We start from the raw sequence: 24,958 nt of genomic DNA on the forward strand, positions 1-24,958 counted from the left end.
CTTCTTGTCATCATATTATGTTCTAGACGTTATATATATATTTATATTTCTTATTCTTCAGCTCCAACTTTCAGGTTTGTTTCCATGTGATGATTTTATCTTCTCATCTTTGGGATAACATAATATAGGATGTTCGACTCAGCTAAATCCAAGCTTAGCAATCCTAACGTGGGTGTTTTTGTGTATTAGCGCATGAGGCTTGTGAAAAAGGGGAGAGATTTTTACTTTCCATAGGACTTCTTGCTTCACAGTTTCTTAACTATGGATTTTCATCACACATCCCGTGGGTGAGATGTTTAGGTTTTGAGGGTTCTAAGCCAGCCAATAAAGTCATGAAATCAACCACGGTGTCAATGTTGTGCTTCTGGGTGGCTGTGTCCTTCAGCGCACAAAGGACACTCAACCAGCTAAAAGAGATGAGCTCAGAGATGTTGGCTCGGAGGAAAAGAAGGATCACATTGAGGTCATTGATGGGACAGCCCAGCATTTTTCTGCTGAGAAGATCAAAAGCTGGGAGCATCTCGTAGATAGAGAGGAGCCGTTTGTCCCACCGGCAGAGCCGTGTGAGGTTGTATAGTATCACTGGAACCAACAGGGTGTAGATGGCTACGCTGGCGAGACTGACAATCTGGAAGACAGACAAAGAGGTCAGCCTACATGTGATGAAGTCCGGGATGTGGGTCTCATCATGTAGCAGCCCTGTCTTGATGGAACAACTGAATTCCTCTTGGAAGAAGACGTCCAGGTGAAAGTGGCCCAGGTACAGGTAGGTGGCGGAGGTGAAGAGGAGCAAGAGGGCGTTCCTCAGGAGGTAGGTGGCCACTAGTGAGTGTGAGCGCTGCTTACAGGCCAGGTACCGCTCCAGCAAGGGGAATTCAAAGTACCGTTCTTTCCGAGCCCTGGGCAGGGGGAGAAAGTGGCCAAGTTTAGGAAGAAGCATTTAAAACTATATCCTGAGGGGGCTTCCCTGGTGGCTCAGTGGTGAAGACTCCACCTGCCAATGCGAGAGACATGAGCTCGGTCCCTGGTTTAGGAAGCTCCCACATGCCGAGGAACAACTAAGCCCCTGGGCCGCAGCTACTGAGCCTGTGCTCTAGAGCCTGGGAGCTGCAACTACTGAACCCACGTGTTGCAGCTGCTGAAGCCCATGTTCCCTAGAGCCTGTGCTCCACAGCAATAGAACCCACCGCAGTGCGAAGCCTGTGCACCACAACTAGAGAGTTGCCACTGCTTGTCACAACTAGAGAAAAGCCCGTGCAGCAACGAAGACCTGGCACAGCCAAAAAAAAAAAAAAAAAAAAAAAAAACAACTATATCCTGATGTACTTCCCTGGTTGCCCAGTGGTTAATACTCCATGCTTCTAATATAGGGGTCCTGGGTTTGATCCCTGGTCGGGGAACTAGATCCCACATGCCACAACCAAGACACGGCACAGTAAAATAAATAAAATTTAAAACAAAATTAAAAACAAAGAAACTATATCCTGAGAGCTGCGTGGGGGAAGTAACAAAATCTGTGTATCCAGCATGGTATTCTTGGCTCACAGGAACGTCTGTCTTTTTTGAGCATAACCACTCCTCTTCCCCAAAACAGGTATGTGAGTGTATCTTAATTCTCCAAGTTATGAATGCAATGCAGTAAACCCAGCGAATGGTCAGTGAGTAATAAATGACTGATCACTCTGGATTTCTGCCTAGCAGGGCAAACTAAATCTCTAAGCTGAAGCAGGATTCTTAGGAAGCACTGATTTATTATATTAGCATGGGACTGGGATTCTAAATTACCATGTTCTGGTTTTCAGTCTGCTTTCTTTGTGTGTGATTTTTAGGCCTGTTCATTCATTTTATAAAAATAAGTGTGCTTACAAGTGTTTATTGAGAGTTGTTATTTAGTGTTTATGTATTATTGGTATATGTAATCCAGTCTCTGCTCTGAAGAAGTTTACAGTCTGGCTTTCAGGGAAAGGGCAGAGGAGACATGCAAATATGAAATGAAAATAATGCTTGACTTGTTGCTAAAAATGGATACAAACCACAGTAGTTGTAAAAGTTAGGAGACAGACCACAGTGTGAGCTGGAGTGTTCAGAAACATCTCTGGAGAATGTTGTTTTAGATTGGTCTTCCAAAGGTAGATAGCTTTCAGAAAGATAGACAGGGGAGGAGCTTTTTTCAGAGGATAGAAATGTGCACAAACTAGGGTTTCAAATCTTAGCTCAACTGTGCTTAGAGGGGGCCTGCCCTGGCCACCCAAATTAAAACTGTGCCTCTCTCCACCTCCCAGCTTTCCTGAGTCCCTTACCCTGGCTCAGTTTTCTTTATCCACTTATCTTCTACCATATAATTTATTTGTGTGTTATGCTCATTCGTTGTCTGCTTACCCTCAATATGATATTACCCCTTCCTCCCTCAACACACATGTACACACACATCTCCATAGCACCCAGAGCTGTGTGTGGTGCTCCATAAATGACAGATGAGTGCTTAAATGAATGAATGGCTTGTTCGGGAGAAAGGAAGGAGACTGCCCAGGGGGCATGGAAGGTTTCTGTTACTTGGAAGTTTGAGAGAAGATTGACAAAGTAGTTGATGACAGTGTGTGGACGGCCTAGGAAAAATATTTGGGAAAACTTGGATCTTTTTGCCTGCAGGCCTGGGAGAAGCCATTCAAGTTTCTGTAAAAGCGATCTTTCAGGACTTCTCTAGTAGTCCAGTGGTTAAGAATCTATCTGCTAATGCGGGGGACACGGCTTTGATCCCTGGTCCAGGAAGATTCCACATGCTGTGGGACAAATAAGCCCTGGTGCCACAACTACTGAGCTCGTTTGCCCACCCTAGAGCCTGTGCTCCACAACGAGAACCACTGCAATGAGAAGCCTGCTCGCTGTGCAGTCAAAAACTAAAATAAATTAATAATTTCAAAAACCTCAGTAGAGATTTTTTAAGAAGTGGTCTTTTAGAGGTTAACCCCTTTGTGACACTTTGGGTTCACCTGTAAACTGGAGGCACACTCCTTTTCCCTCTGCCTCTACAGAGATGGTAGTATGTTAATAAGGTGATGTGTTAAGCACTTTGAATTCTAGAGAAGGACGGCACAGAGGAGAGTTTCAAGATTACCCTGCAAGGACCATTTTAGTGCTCGACGGAGTCTTTTGGAAAGGAGTGGAGGAGACAACTCACTTCTCCAGCTCATCCCAGAACACATCAGGGTCCGAGCTCTCCTGTCGGATCTTCAGCATGTGCTGCACCAGGCGGATGGCGCGGTTGTAGGACTTGTCCAGCTCACTAATGATGAACAGCAGGTCCGAGGTGAGGGCCGGCACGGCTGCATACTGCCACAGCAGAACCGGCAGGTACATGGCCACGGCCAGGGCCAGCAGCGAGTAAGGGAGGGCCTGCAGGGGAAGAGAAAGCTGAGGAGGGCAGCCCAGGGTTGCCCAGACCTTACAGCCTTGCAGAGAGAGTGCTGAGGGAGGGATCTCATTCGCTGATTCCTGCCTCGGAAGGGGAAGGTAGAGAGACACAGGGAGACAGACAGACAGAGACAGGAAGGAAGGGAGGAAGGGAAGAGAAAGAGCACTAGCTGCCTGTTCCCACCGCCCATGCATGTTATCCTGGGTAGCCACCTAGAGGTCATGGCCATGGTCATCATGGCAGTCTAGGGGAGAGCACCTCATTCTCAATCTTCCACTTTTCTTGCTCTGACCACTCCAGATTCTTAACATTAGACATGCAGAGTTCACTAGCCTTCAAAATGCTGCCAAGGGCCCTGACATGGCTTTTATTTTGACTCTCCAGAGAGGAAGTCAGAGCCCCATTTCCTGTATGTAGTCTGCCCACCACCCCTCCCCCCCTTCCCCTCCCCCCTTCCCCTCCCCCGTCCGCTCCCTCTCCCCTGCTCCCCCCACCCCCATATGCAGTGGCTTTTTCTCGTCTCTGGATTCTTGGTAAGACCAAACTACACATCAGGCACTGTCTTGGATTCCTTGCGTGCTGTGTCTGGTCTCTGTATGTGGAAGCTGGTGTCGAGGTGTGTATAAATTTGGTGTTCTTCATTATAATGTTTGCTCCCTGAGATGAAGGATTTTTCCTCATGGTTTCTTTTCATACTCACCACACCTAACAGGTTCAGTTCAGTTCAGTTCAGTTGCTCAGTCGTGTCTGACTCTTTGCGACCCCATGAATTGCAGCACGCCAGGCCTCCCTGTCCATCACCAACTCCCAGAGTTCACTCAGACTCACGTACATCGAGTCGGTGATGCCATCCAGTCATCTCATCCTCTGTCGTCCCCTTCTCCTCCTGCCCCCAATCCCTCTCAGCATCAGAGTCTTTTCCAATGAGTCAACTCTTTTCATGAGGTGGCCAAAGTAGCGGAGTTTCAGCTTCAGCATCAGTCCTTCCAAAGAACACCCAGGACTGATCTCCTTAGAATGGACTGGCTGGATCTCCTTGCAGTCCAAGGGACTCTCAAGAGTCTTCTCCAACACCACACTTCAAAAGCATCAATTCTTCAGCACTCAGCTTTCTTCACAGTCCAACCTCACATTCATACATGACCACTGGAAAAACCATAGCCTTGACTAGACGGACCTTTGTTGGCAAAGTAATGTCTCTGCTTTTTAATATGGTTGGTCATAACTTTCCTTTGAAGGAGTAAGCGTCTTTTAGTTTCATGGCTGCAATCACCATCTGCAGTGATTTTGGAGGCCCCAAAAATAAAGTCTGCCACTGTTTCCCCATCTATTTCTCATATGGCCTACTGTTTTGCACATAGTAAAAACTCTTATAGAGACTTAGTTAAGGACATGTGTGCTGGGTACTGAATATGCATTTTTCATTCAGGGTCAGGTACTATCAGTATTTCTATTTTATAGACAAAGAAATTGAAGCATGAAAGTGTTGAGAAACCCCCTCAGGGTTATGTGTCTAGTAGGTGAGTGAGCAGGATTTAGATCCAGGCAATTTGATTTTGGAGTTTAATCCCTTAATAAATGGGCTTCCCAGGTGGCTCAGATGGTAAGGAATCTGCCTGCAGAGCAGGAGATGTGGGTTCAATCGCTGGGTCGGGAAGATCCCTTGGAGAAGGGAACAGCTACCCACTCCAGTATTCTTGCCTGGGAAATCCCATGGATGGAGGAGCCTTGTGGGCTACAGTCCATGAGGTTATAAACAGTTGGACATGACTGAGCAAATAACACACACCTTTAATAAATACTTGACTGTAGCTTCTCCAAACTATAGTTTGAAGAAGAAGAGGGAGGGTGCATATTTGGTTGCGTGTGTGTGTTTCTGAACTAAATGAGAGACAGGCTAGGAAAGTCATATTAGGCCACAAGAGAAAATGGGAACATTTTCACTCCTGTGTAAGAAATATTTCTAGAAAATGAACTCTTCACCCTAGAGCTTCTGTTTCAATAGGTTTAAAGTGGAGCCAGAGAATATGGGCTTAAAGAGCTCTCAGGACGTTTCATGATTGACAATTTGATTCTTTTCTGACATGTAAATCCCCCCTGCAGTACTTTGAACTTGTTACTGTCTAGATCCTGCTTGAACACTTTCAGAGACAGACACCTCATGAACTCTTTCTATGAAGTCTCTGTTTTTTTTTTTATTAAACTTTTTATTTTATATTGGAGTATAGCCAATTAACAATGTCATGATAGTTTCAGGTGGACAGCAAAGGGGCTCAGCCAAACACATACATGTATCCATTCTCTCCTAAACTCCTCTTCTATCCAGGCTGCCATATAACATTGAGCAGAATTCCCTGTGCTATACAGTAGGTCCTGGTTGGTTATCCATTTTAAATATAGCTATGTGTACACGTCGCTCTTAAACTATCCCTTCCCCCCTCTTTCCCCCCTGGTAAAATCTCTGGTTTTGTCTGGGTCCTAGAACTGTGGCATTTTGAGTAAACGTGGCATTGTAAATTGTTATAGCTATCATAAGCTGTAAATTGTCATAACTAGAAACAGCTATGAGTGACCTCCATTTAAAACTGTAAATTGTACATACATATTACTTATGCTCCCTCATGAAACCTCACTAGGATGACAATAAAGGGATCCCCTCATAATCCTATAAGGACAAGGAAAATAGGAGAGGCGACAGGAGTGACAGAGTGTTGAAACCTGGGAAGCAGTTATGTAATAGAGGGTACCAGCCTGCAGAGAGGATGCGGTGTTGAGGTAGGGGCCACAAGCTGCTTTTCACCACACACAGAAGCAGAAAGGCTTGGGAATGGGAGATACCAGATATGTCTGAAACTGGGGATGCAAGTGGAGCTGGAAACAGGAATACTGAGAAAACAGACCCACAGGTCCTTTCTGAAACATGATGCCGTCAGCCAACCACCCTTATGGTTTATTCTTTGGAAATGTTAAATCAGACAGATTCTGCACTTGGGTCCATTGAGGGCAGGGGGCCATACTGAGAATGGGGGCAGGGGGCAGTGAGCTGTGTAAGTACTGGATGCTGACACCCACAATTGAGTTCCAAGAGGGTTGGCAGAAAAGCTTGATGCCAACTGCCTGCTGCCCCCTCTGCACAAGTTAGGAACTGACCGATTCTTCTTGGGAAAACTGACCAGTCCAGAATATCAGATTGCAGCTGTCATCAGCTGATATTTGAGGTTTTCCTAATGAAATGGCCCATAGGAATCCCTTTAAACTGATTGCTTCAACCCAAGGCAGTCAGATAGAAGCGTGTGAGCAAATATATGACCAGATATTTGAAGAATGCCTGAAACATGAAAGTCAATGACCAAAATTAAATGGCAGGGGCAGCCAAGGAGAGAACTTAATGACTCAGTTCCTCCCCTTCCACTCAGCTGGTAGAGCCCCAGCCCCTTTACCTTGTGAGGCCAGAGGGATTTCGTCTTGGACTGGCCAGACTCATCCTGTTCGTGGTGAACCAGGGAGTCCCAACAAGAACTGTCCACGTAGGCAGCCTGCCGGATGCTGAAGTTACTGGGACAAAAGCAGCTGATGGGAGACCCTGAAACAGGAACAAAGCTTGAGGCAGCCCTGAGTAGGGGTGGAGGAACAGGGAGCTGGGGGACAATCAGTTAAGAGCTTTCCGGGGGTCACTTCCAGAACTCTGACCATCTCTGTATCTGTCAGGCACTGTCTTCTTCCCAGGCCCTAGCTTTCTGGGTGAATGAAGAAGTAGTGGGAGGCTGACAAATCTCCCTGGGAAAGGTAGGGAGCTCACTACACAACCAGAAAAGAGAGCCAGAAATCCCAAATCTGAGGGACTCCCCTGGTGGCCCTGTGGCTAAGACTCTGTGCTCCCTAAACAGGGGGCCTGGGTTCAATCCCTGGTCAGGAAATTAGATCTCACATGCTGCAACTAAGACCTGGCACAGCCAAATAAATAAATAAATATTAAGAAAACAAATCCCTATTCTGGAAAGCTCACGCTATCTTTAATGGAGGTGGTAGATTTGCTGAGTTAATCTAGCACCTGGACCACTAGGTATATGTATTTGTTAGTGTTCATGCACAGGGCGGGGGTTCTTGAAGATGAAAGAGTGGATTTATTGAGCACCTGTGATGCTGTCAGGCTCTGCCAGGCACTTAACATGTGTTCTCAAGTCAATAATCCAGGAGGTGGCGAGTAAGAAAAGGCCCCAAGAAGATAAGAGATTTATCTAAAGCTTGGCTAATTAAAACCTTTAGAAATCCTGGAAAGATGATACCACTCTAATGTCTTTTGTTCACATGAAAATCAAAATAAAAGTAATCGTTGTGATGATTTCAAGCATACTGGAATTAAGGCTATTTTTATTGCAAAATTTTGGAAATGACTTTCAAAGTTTTTCTGCATCTCAGCTTTGCTGGCATCCTAAACAGATGCATAATCTGCCTTTTGGGTGATGCCCCGCCCGAGTCATGCGATCTGGACAGGGTGGGGGCTGTCTTGCTTCAAGGCCTACTGGGGCTTGGAAGCCACTTACCGGAGGAGAACTCCTGGGCAAAGGCCAGTGACACCAGCAGCAGGGGGAAGCCCACGGCTACGAACTTGACCATTCGGTCCAGGGGAAGCTCCAGGCGCAGTCCTTTGAGGCGGGGGCCCTTGCGGTCGGGCAGCAGGGCATCCGAGAGCATGTATTCTGCAGCTGTGTGTGCGAGCGACATGCTGCTGTCGAGCTTGGGCCCAAGGCCGGCAGAAGGGGGTCCCGGTAGGTGGCAGCTTCAGGGAGCTGGCTTTCAGCAGACGGTGCCTGCAGCCTGGGCCTCACGAGTATCTGTGTGAGGAGCGGGCACTGGTTCTCTAAATAACTGGCCAGGCCCTGAGCCAGGCACCTGGTAATTAGAGGGAGGCATCGCCCAGTGTGTTGTTACTGGAGGAGGGTCGGGTGTCGGCTGGGGCTGGTGCCAGGCTGCCCTCTGGACCGTCGAAGGCAGACGCAGTCCCGTGGCTTTAAGCTGCCCTCTCATTAATCAAGTATTTTTGGTGGGGTGGGGGAGAGGAGGAGGACTGTCCGGCAAGGCCCCCCGTGTAATTGGTGTGGAATCTGGGTGGAGATTGCTTAAATGTGTGGAAGGCCTTCATTTCGTGGTTTGGGGTGGGAATGGAGCCCCCAGGACTCTGTTAGGGTTGCGGCTCCTACATAGTATTTGTCCCAGTGGTGATTTTTCCTTCGGGCCCAGGCTCTTTCCCAGAAACCGATCTGTTTTTTGGCATTACATCCCCTGCCCTGCCTCCGGTCTGTTTCTAAAATGTTTCAACCACGTATTTACAATTTCCTTATGTTTACTTTTTTTTTTTTTTAAAGCTCCCATTAGTTCTCTAGAAAGCTGAGGAAAGAGTGGGAGTGTTGACGTGCAGAGAGAACATGACTTGTGAAATCTGGAGGGAAAGTCTTCACTGGACACGTAGCAGCACTGTTCTTTTTTTAAAAATTTTTATTGAGTGACTGCAGGACTCACTTTGGGCTCAGTATTCTCATCTATTGAAAGGTACTATATTGGTTGCGAAAAACGGTAAAGATTGGTGAAGAGTATTGTATGGGAAGATGGATTGTAAACTGTAAAGCGTGGTGCAAATGTCAACGTTTTATTTATTTATTTAAAATCTATCTAGCTGCGCCGGGTCTTCGTTGCTGTGCGTGGGGTTTTCCCTAGTTCTGGCGAGGAGGGGCGGCTCTAGTGCTGGTTCGGCTTCTCCTTGCGGTAGCTTCTCTTGTTGCTGAGCACAGGGTCTAGGGGCACGGGCTTCAGTAGTTGCCCTGTGGCATGTGGGATCTCCCTGGACCAGGGATCGAACCCATGTCCCCTGCATGGGCAGGCAGATTCTTAACTACTGGACCATCAGGGAAGTCCAACTCTTAATGTGGCGGGGTTGGATGGGTAATTGGAAAAGCGAACACTAGGGCCCATGGTAATTGTTGAGGCCGTCTGAGCGCGGGTTGGAAAAGAATTTCCAGACAGAGCATTTCAGAAGGGAGTGAGGTTATTAAGAACAAAGAGCAAAGATAAAGTGGGCACTGTGAGCACAGTGGGCAGACCTCCTGACAGACAGGAAAGCTGACAGTTTTCATGGGTTAATAGCCAATTTTTATAGCTTCAAGACAAAGAAAATTCCTGCTGGAAGGTAGGTGCTAGGTGATTGGTTGGGGCGCTTTAGGGTGTTTACTGGAGTGAGCATCTTTGCCTAATTGGGAGTCAGGAAGCTTGTTAGTGATGATCAGGGGCTTTTGACAAGGTTACAAAGGGGCTCAGTCAGCTTCAGAGGTGACCTTCGTTCTGGGCTCTGCTTCCGTGGCCTTGATATAAAGCCTCACACCTGTGGCCTTTGGGGCAGGACTCAACAGTAATCTCTCTAGTACCTCCCTTAGACTTGGCAAGAGAGGCCTTGACCTTGGCTTTTAGGCTGGTCCCCTTTGGCTGTGGCCTTCCCACAAGGCAAGGAGTGCATGGGGCCACAGGGATGTGCATGTTCAGAGCCCATGCATCTGCTCTAGACCATTCTTCTCACACCTGGGGTGCTGTCATTCCCTGCTCCAATGACCCCCGTCTGCCTCCTGGGCTCATGCAGGCCTTTTCCTCAGGTACACCATTATGCTGCTGGCGTGCACCCCTTCGCTGAGGGCATCTGGATGGAATTTAGAAGTCCTGGGTGTGTCCACATGTGCAACTGTGAGGCTTCTTGCAATGTGGGACTTAGTTGGGTGGGGAAGATGGGACCTGAGAGATTGCTTATGTAATTTTTTTTTTTTTTTCCCTTTGGCTGTGCTGTGAGGCTTGTGGGATTCTAGTTCCCTAAGCAGGGATCAAACCCAGGCCCCCTGCAGTGGAAGCACAGAGTCCTAAGCACTGGGCCGCCAGGGGGACCTGGGCAGTTTGAGAATTCTCAATTTGAATCTGACATTCCTGATCATTATGAAGGGCTGTGTGTGTGTGTCAAGGTAGGCAGATAGAGCATATTTTATTTCAGTTTGCTAACTTGATTTATAACTTCTGATTTTTTAGATACTTGGCATGCAGGCTGGCATTAACTCTCTCCATCCCCAGGCTAGAGGCCAACTCTGATTCAGAGCTGCCCTGTGTGTACTAACTACAGATCCCGACCTAGGATCTAGAGAAAGGGTCCTTTATTTTTGTTCCTCATAGCCACACTATGTGTTTTTGCCAAATGTATTTTTGCCAAGCCTTATTGATTTGTATGCATGCATTTTCTTTTGCCTTTTAAAAATACTTTACATTTCAAAAATAGATAGCCAATGGGAATTTGCTGTATGACTCAGGAAACTCAAACCAGAGCTCAGTAACAGTCTAGAGGGGTGATATGGGGAAGGATGTGGGAGGGGTGTTCAAGTGGGAGGGGACATGGGTAAACCTATGGCTGATTCATGTTGATGTTTGGTAGATATCAATGCAATACGATAATGTAATTATCCTTCAATTAACAATAAATAAATTTAAAAATAGTTTACATTTCAATGGCATATAGAGTATATATTAATATATACATATCCCATATATTTTCATCTGATCAAGAAATAGAACCTCAGTTAACACCCCAAAAGCCACCTTTGTGCTCCTTTCCAATAACCATCATTTCCCAAGAGGTAACCATTATCCCCAGGGATTTCGTGACAGTCCTCACTTATTTGGACAAAGTTTGTCGTGAGATCTACAAAACTTTAATAGCTCTGAAGTGCTGGTGTTACAATATGTAGATGATATTTTGCTCTGTGCTGAGACAGAGAAAGCTTGTTCGCGAGCCTCAGAAGATTTCTTAAACTTTCTGGCAGGCTGTGGTTACAAGGCATCAAGAGAAAAGGCTTAGCTTTGTCAATAATCAGTTAGATATCTGGGCCTAATCATATCAGAAGGGACTAGGGCCATAGGCCCTGAGAAAATGAAGCCTATACTAAATCATCCCCTACCTATGACTTTAAGACAATTGAGAGGATTTTTGGGAATCACAGGTTACTGTTGCATTTGGATTCCGGGTTATGGGGAACTTGCCTGGCCTTTATATAAACTTCTAGCTGAAACTCCAATACTCTTGTCTGGAAAATCCCATGGACGGAGAAGTCTGGTAGGCTGCAGTCCATGGGGTCGCTAAGAGTCGGACACGACATTAGCGACTTCACTTTGACTTTTTCACTTTCATGCATTGGAGGAGGAAATGGCAACCCACTCCAGTGTTCTTGCCTGGAGAATCCCAGGGATCGGGGAGCCTGGTGGGCTGCCGTCTATGGGGTCGCATAGAGTCGGACACGACTGAAGCGACTTAGCAGCAGTAAAAGCAACCATTATCCCAGTTTCTAATAGCCTAGATTAATTTTGCCTTCCTTATGCTTTATAGAAATGGAATCATGGGTGTATATGTTTCTGTGTTTTGCCTCTATTGCTTTACATGATATCTAGGAGAATCCAGTGTATTGCCTGATTTTATGCTCTGTATAAGTGGAATCATATGTATTTTCTTGTGTGTCTGGATTCTCTGCTCAACCTGTTTCTGAGATTCATCCACATTATTGTATGTGTCAGATTCCCATTCCTCTTTATTGCACAGAAATACAACAACTTGTTTGTTCATTCACCAGTCAATGGACATTTGAGTTTCTCATTTTGGGTTCTTATAAAATAATGCTACTGTAAACATTCTAATTCTTGGTGTCTTGTGGGGAATATATGTATGCATTTCTGTTGGTTATATACCAATGAGAACTGGTATATTGGAATTTCTGGGTCACAATGCTTTGCATATATTTGTTTTCAAATGATTGCTTTTATTTACATTTTCATCAATAGTTTGATGAAAGTCCAGTCCTATTTGCTACATATCCTTATGTTTTTGCAATCAAAAATGTTTGGCCATTTTGGAAGATGTGTAATAACACTGAATTGGGGTTTATCTTGTATCTCTCTGATGATGAATGAAGTTGGTCTCTTTGACCATTTGGAAATATTCTTTTCTGAAGTGTATGCTTAAGCCTTTTTTTTTTCTCTTGGGCTGTATATATTTTTGAATATTTATTTGAGAATTTATTTTTACATTCCATATATGAGACCATCATCAGATGTTTGTTATATTTTTACCTTCTGGGAGTCTCAGTTCCTTGTTGGGTGTTGGCAGGAGGCCTTAGTTTCTCAACAGGTGGACCTCTCCCTGCTTCCCAACCTCTCACAGAGAGAGAGCGAAGAGGGAGCCACCGTGCCTTTAATGACCTAACCTCTGAAGTTGGATTTATATTTCTATTTTTTTCCTATTCAATAAAAGGAAGTCATGAAATTCATCATGTTAAAGGTGATGGGAATTGGGCTCCACATTTTGAAGGGAGTGTCAAAGGATTTGTGGAATATTTTAGGCCATGATTCCTGAGGAAATTTTTTTTTTCGTCCAAATTGTCAAATTTACTTGCATACCATTATGCACAATACTCTTTTGTCATATTGTATTACTATCTTATTTTGGAAAAAAATCTTAAAAATACAGCAAAGTTGAAAGAATTTTCCCATGAACATCTGTAATAGTTAATTCTATCAATAACATTTTACTTGGCTTGCTTTGTTAGTTATCTGCTTAACTATCTACTCCTCTGAAGTGTTAGTCACTCAGTCATGCCTGACTCTTTGTGACCCAATGAACTCTAGTCTGCCAGGCTCCTTTGTCCATGGGATTCTCTAAGCAAGAATACTGGAGTGGGTTGCCGTTTCCTTCTCCAGGGGATCTTCCTGACCCAGGGATCAAACCTGGCTCTCCTACCTTGCCGGCAGATTCTGTATCATCTGAGCCACCAGGGAAGCCTTTCCACTCCTCTATCCATTCATAAACCATTTAACTTTTTTTGGATTCACTTCAAAGTAAATTGCAAATATTGATATACTTCTCCCTAAATGCTTCAACATGCACATCACTAACTTACTTCAATATTTGCTTACAGTTTATTTCTCTTAAGGTAATAGTTATGTGCAATGAAACGCACAAAGCTGAAGTATGCATACATAGATTCTGACAGATGCAAACACCTGTGTAATCCATACTTCATCGGGACTAGGACATCATCACTCCAGAAAATTCCCTCTTTTTCTTTTTTAGAGGCCCTGGTTTTCTGATGAAAATCTCCACACTTTCATCTAACTCATTAATCTTCCGTTTTCTTTCAAATTAATTAATTAATTGCCACACCACATGGTTTATCAGATCATAGTTCCCTGACCAGGGATTGAACCTGGGCCCTCGGCAGTGAAGCAGAGTCCTAACTACTGGACTGCCAGGGAATTCCCATTTTCTATTTTCTTAATCATGTTAATTAGAGTTATTTTAAAATCCTTATTGCTAACTCCAGGATTGGAGTAACCCATAGATCTGCTCCTATTATTACTACTTTTTGCAAAGATTACTGTTTGGAATTTGCACTGTATGGTGAACACTGGGGCTAAAGAACTGTAAGAACCAGAGATGCTCTGGATGATGCTGTCTTTCACCAAAGACGGTCCCCCTTTCTTCTATTAGGCGTACAGGGAGAGGAGCTGATCCCTGAATCCCGTCAGGGTCTGAGTTGAGTTAGGTCTGTGCTGGAGTTTAGTGAGAGTCAGCGTACATTTAGTTTTTCCTATTTCTAGAGTCTGATTGTTCTAGGATTTTGACTGAGCCTGTGGCTCAGATGGTAAAGAATTTGCCTGCAATGCAGGAGACCTGGGTTTGATTCCTGGGTTGGGAAGATCCCCTGGAGGAGGGCATGGCAACCCACTCCAGTATTCTTGCCTGGAGAATCCCCATGGACAGAGGAGCCTGGTGGGCTACAGTCCAGGGGGTCACAAAGAGTTGGACACGACTCAGTGGCTAAGGACAGCACACACAGCACAGTTGAGTCTTTGTCTCCTTAAGTTCTGAAAGACTGAGAGGGCCTATTTTTCTCTTCAGAGGATTTCAGTTTAGCTCCTTAGCCTCCTGCTGCATTTAGCCCCAGATCTGGCTAGTGCTTTGAAGCAGAGACTGCCTTGGTGAGTCTGATCAGTGACTTTAATGTGGGACCCTTCTCTTTGCAGTGTATTTGTTTCCCAATTAGCACAGAGTAGAGGAGATTTCATTTTGCATTTTAGAGGCTTTTAGTCTAGGCCACACCTCCCCTGCACTCAGGAAATGTCCTGCAGGGAAGACTGGGCATGCATTTGAAGTCTCTCAAATTTCCAATTGTTCACTCCACCCTTGTAACAACCACTAAAAGCTTTGATGGTTCCTTTTTCCTTGACAGAGGGCCTCTGTTTGGAACAAGATCAATGGGTGAGTTGGCACCCAGAAGCAGAAAATTTTTCCAAGGGAAAACTTGCTGGACATTGTTTTCTTACCCTAAATGGTTCCATCTCCTGTGGAATTTAACTTCATCTTGTCTTCATTCCTTCCACAGCTTCCCGATTTCCACAAAACATACTTTTTGTAATCAACACAGCCTTTTGTATTTGTTGCTGCAGAAGCATTTGCCTGCTATGACATACTGTACTTCAAAGTCTATCCATGATAATTTTAATACACTAAAGTGATTTTATGTTTTATATTTTACTGTTTCTTACTTTTTAAAACTCAGCTCTGTACCTCTCAAGTCCATCCATGTTGCTACATACACAGATATAATGAATTGTTTCTGCTGCTGCTGCTACTAAGTCGCTTTAGTCGTGTCCGACTCTGTGCGACCCCAGAGACGGCAGCCACCAGGCTCCCCCGTCCCTGGGATTCTCCAGGCAAGAACACTGGAGTGGGTTGCCATTTCCTTCTCCAATGCATGAAAGTGAAAAGTGAAAATGAAGTCGCTCAGTTGTGTCTGACTCTTAGCGACCCCATGGACTGCAGCCCACCAGGCTCCTCCGTCCATGGGATTTTCCAGGCAAGAGTGCTAGAGTGGGTTGCCATTGCCTTCAGTGCTGCAAAATATTTCATTTTATCTACTTAATTGCCTGTTGATGAGCACTTTTCTCGCCTGTATTCCTTGTACCACACATCATGCACATTTTCCCTTATGGTTCCACAAAAGAATTCAATTGGGATATACATCAAGGACTAGAATTTCTAGCTTGTGGGGCAGCATATACTTAGCTCAGTTTGCTCCTATTCTAGCAGAAAGTGAAAACTGTTCAGTCGTGTCCAACTCTTTGTCGTCCCATGGACTATATATAGTCCATGGAATTCTCTAGGCCAGAATACTGGAGTGGGTAGCCTTTCCCTTCTTCAGGGGATCTTCCAAACCCAGGGATCAAACCCAGGTCTCCTGCATTGCAGACAGATTCTTTACCAGCTGAGCTATCAGGGAAGCCCAAGAATACTGGAGTGGGTAGCCTATCCCTTCTCCAGGGGATCTTCCCAACCCAGGAATTGAACTGGGGTCTCCTGCATTGCAGGCAGATTCTTTACCAGCTGAGCTATCAGGGAAGCCCTAGCTCCATTTGGGTGGTATCATATTGCTCCTAGAATGGCTGTGGTGCGCAAAGTTTCTTATATTCCCACATTTTCATCAAGAGGTGTCATTGTAGTTCAGTCACTCTCATGTCTGACTCTTCGCGACCCCATGGACTGTAGCACACCAGGCTTCCCTGTCCTTCACCATCTCCCAGAGCTTGCTCAAATTCATGTCCATCCAACCATCTTGTCCTCTGTCATCCCCATCTCCTCCTGCCTTCAATCTTTCCCAGCATCAGGGTCTTTTCCAGTGAGTCAGTTCTTTATATCAGGTGGCCAAAGTACTGGAGCTTCAGCTTCAGCATCAGTCCTTCCAATGAATATTCAGGACTGATTTCCTTTAGGATGGACTGGTTTGATCCCCTCGCAGTCCAAGGGACTCTCAAGAGTCTTCTCCAACATCACAGTTCAAAAGCATCAATTCTTGGGTGCTCAGCCTTCTCACTTCTGTACGTGACTACTGGGAAAACCATAGCTTTGTTAGCACCATCTAACTTGATATTTTTGTCAGTCTGTTGGATGTTCTCAAAGTGTGATCTAGGAAACCCTGAGAGTCCTTGAAGCCCTTTTAGGGAGTCTGCAAGGTCAAAACTCTTTTCATACCAATATTGGCTTTATCTGATCTTTAACTCTCATTCTTTCATGAATGTAAACTTTTCTGGAGGCTACAAGATATGTGATATTCAATGGGTTGAATGCAGAGGCAAATATGAGATTCCAGTTATTTTTAAATTAACATTAAGCTAGATAGTAGAGAGACATGTGAAAGTACACCGTAGTATCACTCTTATTACTAAATTTCTGTTTTATTTTGGAATATATAGTTACTTTTCACAAAAATATTTATGTTAACTTGTAATAGATTTGTTATTCTTACTTTAAAATAAATAAATATTTTCAGCTTTAATTTCTAATGTGGTAAATATATGTTGATGTCTCTCTCATATATAAAAGCTGTTTGTTCCTTGATGTTGTTTAAGACTGCAGGGGGATCCTGAGATTAAATGTTTGAGAGCTGTTGGTATAAAGATGGTATAAAGCAGGACCTGATAAGAATATGATGATATACTTGTCATGGGTCAGCATCAGGTGGCCAAAGTATTGGGGCTATTTTAAGGGTAAGACCCTTAAAGTACTGATGAACTTTGTGTGAGAGAAGAAGATCCTCTTCTTTGAGGATAGCTTGTTATAGCTCTACTTCTTGCTTGTATTGTTCACGGCTAAGTGTTACATTTAAGGGTTACATTTCAAATCCTGAAAGATGATGCTGTGAAAGTGCGCACTCAATATGCCAGCAAATTTGGAAAACTCAGCAGTGGCCACAGGACTGGAAAAGATCAGTTTTTGTTCCAATCCCAAAGAAAGGCAATGCCAAAGAATGCTCAAACTACTGCACAATTGCACTCATCTCACATGCTAGTAAAGTAATGCTCAAAATTCTCCAAGCCAGGCTTCAGCAATACATGAACCGTGAATTTCCAGATGTTCAGGCTGGTTTTAGAAAAGGCAGAGGAACCAGAGATCAAATTGCCAACATCCACTGGATCATGGAAAAAACAAGAGAGTTCCAGAAAAACATCTATTTCTATTTACTGATTATGCCAAAGCCTTTGACTGTGTGGGTCACAATAAACTGTGGAAAATTCTGAAAGAGATGGGAATACCAGACCACCTGACATGCCTCTTGAGAAACCTATATACAGGTCAGGAAGCAACAGTTAGAACTGGACATGGAACAACAGACTGATTTCAAATAGGAAAGGGAGTACATCAAGGCTATATATTGTCACCTTGCTTATTCAACTTATATGCAGAATACATCATGAGAAACACTAGGCTGGAGGAAGCACAAGCTGGAATCAAGATTGCCAGGAGAAATATCAGTCACCTCAGATATGCAGACGACACCACCCTTATGGCAGAAAGTGAAGAGGAACTAAAGAGCCTCTTGATGAAGGTGAAAGAGGCGAGTGAAAAAGTTGGCTTAAAGCTCATTATTCAGAAAACTAAAATCATGGCATCTGGTCCCATCACTTCATGGCAGATATGTGGGGAAACAGTGGAAACAGTGGCAGACTTTATTTCTGGGGGGCTCCGAAATCACTGCAGATGGTGATTGCAGCCATGAAATTAAAAGATGCTTACTCCTTGGAAGGAAAGTTATGACCAATCTACATAGCATATTAAAAAGCAGAGACATTACTTTCCAACAAAGGTCTGTCTAGTCAGGGCTACAGTTTTTCCAGTGGTCATGTATGGATATGAGAATTGGACTGTAAAGAAAGCTGAGCACCAAAGAATTGATGCTTTTGAACTGTGGTGTTGGAGAAGACTCTTGAGAGTCCCTTGGACTGCAAGATCCAACCAGTCCATCCTAAAGGAGATCAGTCCTGGGTGTTCACTGGAAGGTCTGATGCTAAAGCTGAAACTCCAGTACTTTGGCCACCTCATGTGAAGAGTTAACTCACTGGAAAAGACCCTGATGCTGAGAGGGATTGGGGGCAGGAGTAGAAGGGGACGACAGAGGATGAGATGGCTGGATGGCATCACCGACTCGATGGACATGAGTTTGAGTGAATTCCAGGAGTTGATGATGGACAGGGAGGTCTGGCATGCTGCGATTCATGGGGTCGCAAAGAGTCGGACATGACTGAACGACTAAACTGACTGAACTGAAGGGTTACATGCTGACCCATGACCAGTGTATCATCATATTCTTATCAGGTCCTGCTGGTAGTTGCAGTATTTGTAATGCAGTTGGTTGGTGTCAACCATAGACATTGTGCCTTGTATTAACATTGTCCTTTGTGAGTTACTCATCAGTCTTTACTTCTGTCGTCCATTAGCACAAATGACACCACCCTTATGGCAGAAAGAGAAGAAGAACTACAAGGCCTCTCGATGAAAGTGAAAGAGGACAGTGAAAAACCGGCTTAAAACTCAATATTCAAAAAACTAAGATCATGGCATCCAGTCCCATCACTTCATGGCAAATAGATGGGGAAACAATGGAAACAGTGACAGACTTAATTTTCTTGGGCCTCTAAATCACTGCAGATGGTGACTGCTGCCATGAAATTAAAAGATGCTTGCTCCTTGAAAGTAAAGCTTTGACTAAACTAGACAGCATATTAAAAAGCAGAGACATTACTTTGCTGACAAGGTCCGTCTAGTCAAAGCTATGGTTTTTCCAGTAGTCATGTATGGATGTGAGAGTTGGACTATAAAGAAAGCTGAGTGCTGAAGAACTGATGCTTTTGAACTGTGGTGTTGGAGAAGGCTCTTGAGAGTCCCTTGGACTGCAAGGAGATCAAACCAGTCAATCCTAAAGGAAATCAATCCTGAATATTCATTGGAAAGACTGATGCTGAAGCTAAAACTCTAATACTTTGCCCACCTGAGACAAAGAACTGACTCACTGGAAAAAACCCTGATGCTGGGAAAGATTGAAGGCAGGAGGAGAAGGGACAATAGAGGATGAGATGGTTGGATGGCATCACTGACTCAATGGACATGAGTTTGAGCAAGCTCTGGGAGATGGTGAAGGACAGGGAGGCCTGGCCTACTGAAGTCCACGGGGTCGCAAAGAGTCGGACACGACTGAGCGACTGAACTGAGCTGAGTAACACAGTAGCTGCAGAGATCCACAGATGATGAATTTCAGAGGAGAGTAGTAAATGGGAGTGTGAAGCTGAGGATTAAGAAAAGTTGGAGCAGTCAAGACTGGGCACCCCACTGTGGTGCTCCCTGGAAGAGAGGAAGCTCGGCCCCTGGTTGCCTTGTTGATTTCCTGAGAATGAAATCTGTTTTTGTAGAGCCATTTTCTGCAGCCATTCCCTTCTAGGAGGCAGGCCTGTGCCAAGGCTGGGAATGAGCGTCTTCTCCACAACTGTTTCACTGTGTTTTCTTCATCTCACTACTGCTAATGTTTGTTAGGAGTCAGACCCGGTGGGCAGTGTTTCAGAGGCCAGTATGGTTAGAGGAAATGGGCAAGGCCTGGAGTTTTTCCTGCTTACAACTTCCTCATATATTTAGAGATAAAAGTTTCTGTTTTATTTCTTGGACATGCATTTTGCTTCAGAAATGTAATCTCCCCTTTCCTATAGCCAATTCCAAAATATTCACCAGAACATGATAATGTAAAGCTGACATTATCCCAAATCCACAGAGTACAGTGTGGTGTTTTTATATTACTTACTGAATGATAAGTCATGTCCTTATCTATAAAATGAGAAATAAAAATATCAACTCCCATGGTGTGTTCTAAGTACAAAACGGGATAATGCAAATGGAAATATTTTTTTCAAATGCTCAGTTGCTATAGAAGTGTGAATTGTCATTAGGCATCTGGAAATTGACCTTAGTTTTCCCCTGGACTTGAAGCTCTATGATTTAACTCAGCAGGTGTCTTCCTACTTTGGGGAGGTTGAAAGTGAAAGTGAAAATGTTAGCCCCTCAGTCATGTCCAGCTCTTTGCAACCCCGTAGAATACAGCCTGCCAGCCTCCTCTGTCCATGGGATTTCCCAGGTAAGAATACTGGAGTGGGTGGCCATTCCCTTCTCCAGGGGATCTTTCCAAACCAGGGCTCAAACCTGGGTCTCCAGCATTACCGGCAGATTCATTACTATCTGAGCAATCTGGGTTAGTTTCCAGCTAAGTTGGAGGGCAGCAGCTGGGGTGAGAACATCACATGGTGTTTCCTGAGAAACCATCCCAAAAAGGAGGACAGTCTGCACACCACCAGGCCATGTATTATCAGGGTTAATGAGCTTGACTAATTGAATTTTAATGTGCACAGATGTCAGAGAAGACCATAAAGAAAATGTGTTAGGTGCCTGCATGTGGCCTGATTATAGTGTGGCCTGAAGTAGCCAAAGAAGAAGGAAAAGGATAAAGAACAAGGGATTATAGACACCCACAAAAACATGCATGTTGTCACAGCTGAGTATTTGTGAAAATATTGTATATATGCCTGTGGGTATAAGTACTGAAAATAAAAGATGAAGTAGGCTATAGTACTTTGTGTATTTATGCCAATAACTGGGTTTACTTTGCATATGAAGTCGAATCCAACAAATTGGTGGTTGGGCTTAAGTCCTGATTGCTCAAAAGCCAGCATCTCTGACTCTAGACCGAAGGCACTGTTCTACTAAAGAAAGATTACATTATAGCAACTGAGTAGCTTGAAAAATCGGGGATTCAGAAAAGTTTTGTAGCTTAAAAAAATTGAGCAAATTAGGCTTGGAGTGTAGTTTATTCTGAATAAAATAAGGGAACTAAGAAAAAAAGATGTGCTCAGAGGAGCTCAGGAAAATTCAGGTTAGATGAGGTTAGAAGTAGGTGGAACCAGAAATGGAATATGACACTTACAGATCAAAAGAGAAATGATTCACGTGGGGAACCAAAACCCTCTCTGCTCTGTGCCCTTGGTATTGGGGTCCCAAGAAGTCTGTCCTTGACTTCCTCTTCTCATGCCACATTCTCCCCCTGGAATTGGAGTATGTGGAAATATTAAGGAGAGGCACACATAGAAAACCTTGGGGGTAATATCTACTCTGGGAAAAAATAAAATGGAGCAAGTAGGGAAACAGTACGTAGTTAAGTGCTGAGAAAGGAAAATTGTGATGTACCCATACTGAGAGGAGAGGAGAAGGGTACTGAGGGTGGGGAATATGAGAGAACTAAATCCCAGTCAAATTGAATTGGCAGTAATTGCCCAAGCAAATAATGATGAAAAAACTATAACTACTATTCTAGGCCCTGAATTATGTCTCAATTAGATGAATCAATAAATAACATTGTAAGCATATTAGTCAGAAAATCCTGATTTTAATCTTTGCTGTGTGACCCTGGGAAAATTATTTGGCCATTTGAAGCCCAAACATTTTTAGTTACAAATTGGGAATTATTCAGACTTCTCAAGTAGTGTTCAGTTCAGTCGCTCAGTCGTGTCCAACTCTTTGCGACCCCATGAATTGCAGCACGCCAGGCCTCCCTGTCCATCACCAACTCCCAGAGTTCACTCAGACTCACGTCCATCGAGTCAGTGATGCCATCCAGCCATCTCATCCTCTGTCGTCCCCTTCTCCTCCTGCCCCCAATCCCTCCCGGCATCAGGGCCTTTTCCAGTGAGTCAACTCTTCGCATGAGGTGGCCAAAGTATTGGAGTTTCAGCTTTAGCATCAGTCCTTCCGATGAACACCCAGGGCTGATCTCCTTTAGGATGGACTGGTTGGATCTCCTTGCAGTCCAAGGGACTCTCAAGAGTCTTCACCAACACCACAGTTCAAAAGTATCAATTCTTTGGTGCTCAGCTTTCTTCACAGTCTAATTCTCACATCCATACATGACCGCTGGAAAAACCATAGCCTTGACTAGACGAACTTTGTTGGCAAAGTAACGTCTCTGCTTTTTAATATACTATCTAGGTTGGTCATAATTTTCCTTCCAAGGAGTAAGCGTCTTTTAATTTCATGGCTGCAATCACCATCTGCAGTGATTTTGGAGTCCCAAAAAATAAAGTCTGCCACTGTTTTCACTGTTTCTCCATCTATTTGCCATGAAGTGATGGGACCAGATGCCATGATCTTAGTTTTCTGAATGTTGAGCTTTAAGCCAACTTTTTCACTCTCTTCTTTCACTTTCATCAAGTAGTACTAGTGGTAAAGAATCTGCCTGTCAATGCAGGAGAGGTAAGAGATGCCAGTTCAATGTCTGGGTCAGGAACATCCCCTGGAGTAGGGAATGACAACCTATTCCAATTTTCTTGCCTGGAGAATCCTATGGACTGGAGCCAGTCAGGTTCTTTTGTCCAAGCGACCGCAAAGAGCCAGACATGACTGAGCATGTGTGGACACACAGACACACACACACCCAGACACACTTGAAAAATAGTGTTTCAATACATTTAAACTCTTGTGTTATTATTATTATTATTTACATGTTTCTATCATGGCTCTTAAGCAAGGCACTCATCTCCATCAGCTGTGGCAAAGGACTCAGATTTTCACAGAAGCTTTCTAGAAGCATGGATCTTTACTGTTGGGAATCTAAACTGACAGACATCTCTGTGTCTGAGATGTATTTCCTAAAATAAAAATAATTTAAATTCTTGCTACTTTAGTTGCCTAACTTATATAATTAATGCTATTTGCATAATTCAGTAGAGTTTATGCATTCTTTTCACAAGTTTAAATTTTTAATCCTCATAAAAATCTTGGGGGCAGATGGTATTTATTAGCAGGAATTATAATATGCCTTTTTTTTTTAATTGGTGAGGAAACTCATGTGCAGATAGACGAAGAGAGTTGTTCAAAGTCACAGAACTAAGAGAGGTGGCTTGAACTTGACCTTGAAAATTCTGTCCTTTTCTTTTGCCTATAGTTCAGTGATTCTCAGTGGGTGGTCCTCAGACCAGCATCATCAGCATTGACTGGGAATTTATAAATCGTTGGGCCCCACTCCAGACCTATTGGAAACTCTGGAGAGGGAGCCTGGCAGTCCGAGTCTAAATAGTTTTTCTAGGTGATTCTGATATATGTTAATATTTGAGAACCACTGCTCTAGTTTGTGGGCTTCCCATGTGGAGCTAGTGGGAAAGAACCTGCCTGCCAACGCTGGAGGTGTAAGAGATGAGGGTTCTATTCCTGGGTCAGGAAGATTCCCTGGAGGAGGGCATGGCAACCCACTCCAGTATTCTTGCCTGGAGAATCCTATGAACAAAGGAGACTTGTGGGATACAGTCCATAGGGTCACAAAGAGTCGGACATGACTGAAGCGGCTTAGCACGCAAGCACGCTCTAGTTTGTAGCCTTTTAAGTCTTCACACTTGCATCCCTTAGGCATTTGCTTTACTCTTGATGTCTTATTATCAGCATTGCATAGTGAAAAAGAGGAATGGTGTATTGTTGTTTTCATCTTCTAGGAAACAGAACCTTAAGAAGTTACTCAAGGACTTCCCTGGTGGTCCAGTGGTTAAGAATTCACCTGCCAATGCAGGGGACCCGGATTCGATCCCTGGTCTGGGAAGATCCTATATGTCCTGGGGTAACTAGCCCATGCTCCACAACTGCTGAGACTACACTCTGGAGCCTGTGCTCTGCAACAAGAGAAGCCCCTGCAATGAGAGGCCCATGCACTGCAACTGAAAAGTTTATCCCCCATTTGCTGCAACTGGCAAGAGCCTGTGAGTAGCAACAAAGACCCAGTGCAGCCAAAAACAAATAAATGCACACACACACACACACACACACACACACACAAAAGGTTACCAATTTACCCAAGTTACTCAAGGTCACACAGCTATTAAAGGCACACCTGAACATGACCTAGAACCCAGGACTTCTGACACCAGCCCATCCTGACCTCTCTGTAACATACTGTTTTGCTATAACTTACTTTTATATAGGACTTTGTTTTTTCAAGTTAAATAGGTTCATTGAATTTCTGGGGACAAACGGGATATTATTGCTGTATATCATAAGCATTTTTTAAGGTTTCAAAAGCAAGATATGTGCATGAAGCAAATGAGAAAATATAAGTGGATGAGAAAAAATGAGAAATTAAAAACACCATATTTCCTCTGCATTCTTAATTACTTAATGTCTGTCCTTCCTGATATTTTTGTATGGATACATATGCCTTTCTTTTTTCTGAAATGAGATCATATTACATATACTGTTTACAGCTTGCTTTATTGGGTTGCCTTTTAAGATACGTGGTTTTATATGATTCCCTTCCCACTGAACACACACACACAAAGACACACACACACACTCCACTAACAATACCTGCCCCAACCATGCTCCTTCAGGCTTCAGATTACAGTGGTAAAGACGGAAATCCACATTGCATGGGAAACTTTATACCTTCAATTGTAGTACCAGAATGGCTCTACTTATGCATAACTACAGTTCTGAGTTGTGTTTATTATCCATATTTCAAGATAGGGGATTTGAAGTTCAGTGAAAGGTTAAACAAATTTCCCGCTGTCATCCAGCTGGGAAGTGGCAGAGGCAGGGTATGTACTGAGATCAGACTAATTCCA

General features: G+C 44.0%; 1 protein-coding gene across 1 annotated transcript; it reads right to left on the reverse strand.

Annotated features, from left to right (window-relative positions):
- Nucleotides 1-259: 259 nt before the first annotated feature.
- PANX3 (pannexin 3) lies at nucleotides 260-8,137 on the reverse strand. The gene is made up of 4 exons (XM_068975985.1): nucleotides 7,957-8,137; nucleotides 6,853-6,995; nucleotides 3,179-3,393; nucleotides 260-899 (listed from the first exon to the last, which is right to left on the reverse strand). Exons 1-4 carry the CDS (start codon nucleotides 8,135-8,137, stop codon nucleotides 260-262), a joined length of 1,179 nt encoding a protein of 392 aa, XP_068832086.1.
- Nucleotides 8,138-24,958: the final 16,821 nt, after the last annotated feature.

This window comes from Capricornis sumatraensis, chromosome 8 (genome assembly GCF_032405125.1).
Source record: "Capricornis sumatraensis isolate serow.1 chromosome 8, serow.2, whole genome shotgun sequence".
Classification (NCBI taxonomy): domain Eukaryota; kingdom Metazoa; phylum Chordata; class Mammalia; order Artiodactyla; family Bovidae; genus Capricornis; species Capricornis sumatraensis.

Bases quoted from the DNA above. Each gene is read 5' to 3' on its own strand.
- PANX3 (XM_068975985.1), bottom strand. From the start codon at position 8,137: ATGTCGCTCGCACACACAGCTGCAGAATACATGCTCTCGGATGCCCTG. The intron at 6,996-7,956 runs GTAAGTGGCTTC...TTCCTGTTTCAG, and splicing joins TGCCCAGGAGTTCTCCTCCG to GGTCTCCCATCAGCTGCTTT. The intron at 900-3,178 runs GTGAGTTGTCTC...CCCCCTGCCCAG, and splicing joins TTCTGGGATGAGCTGGAGAA to GGCTCGGAAAGAACGGTACT.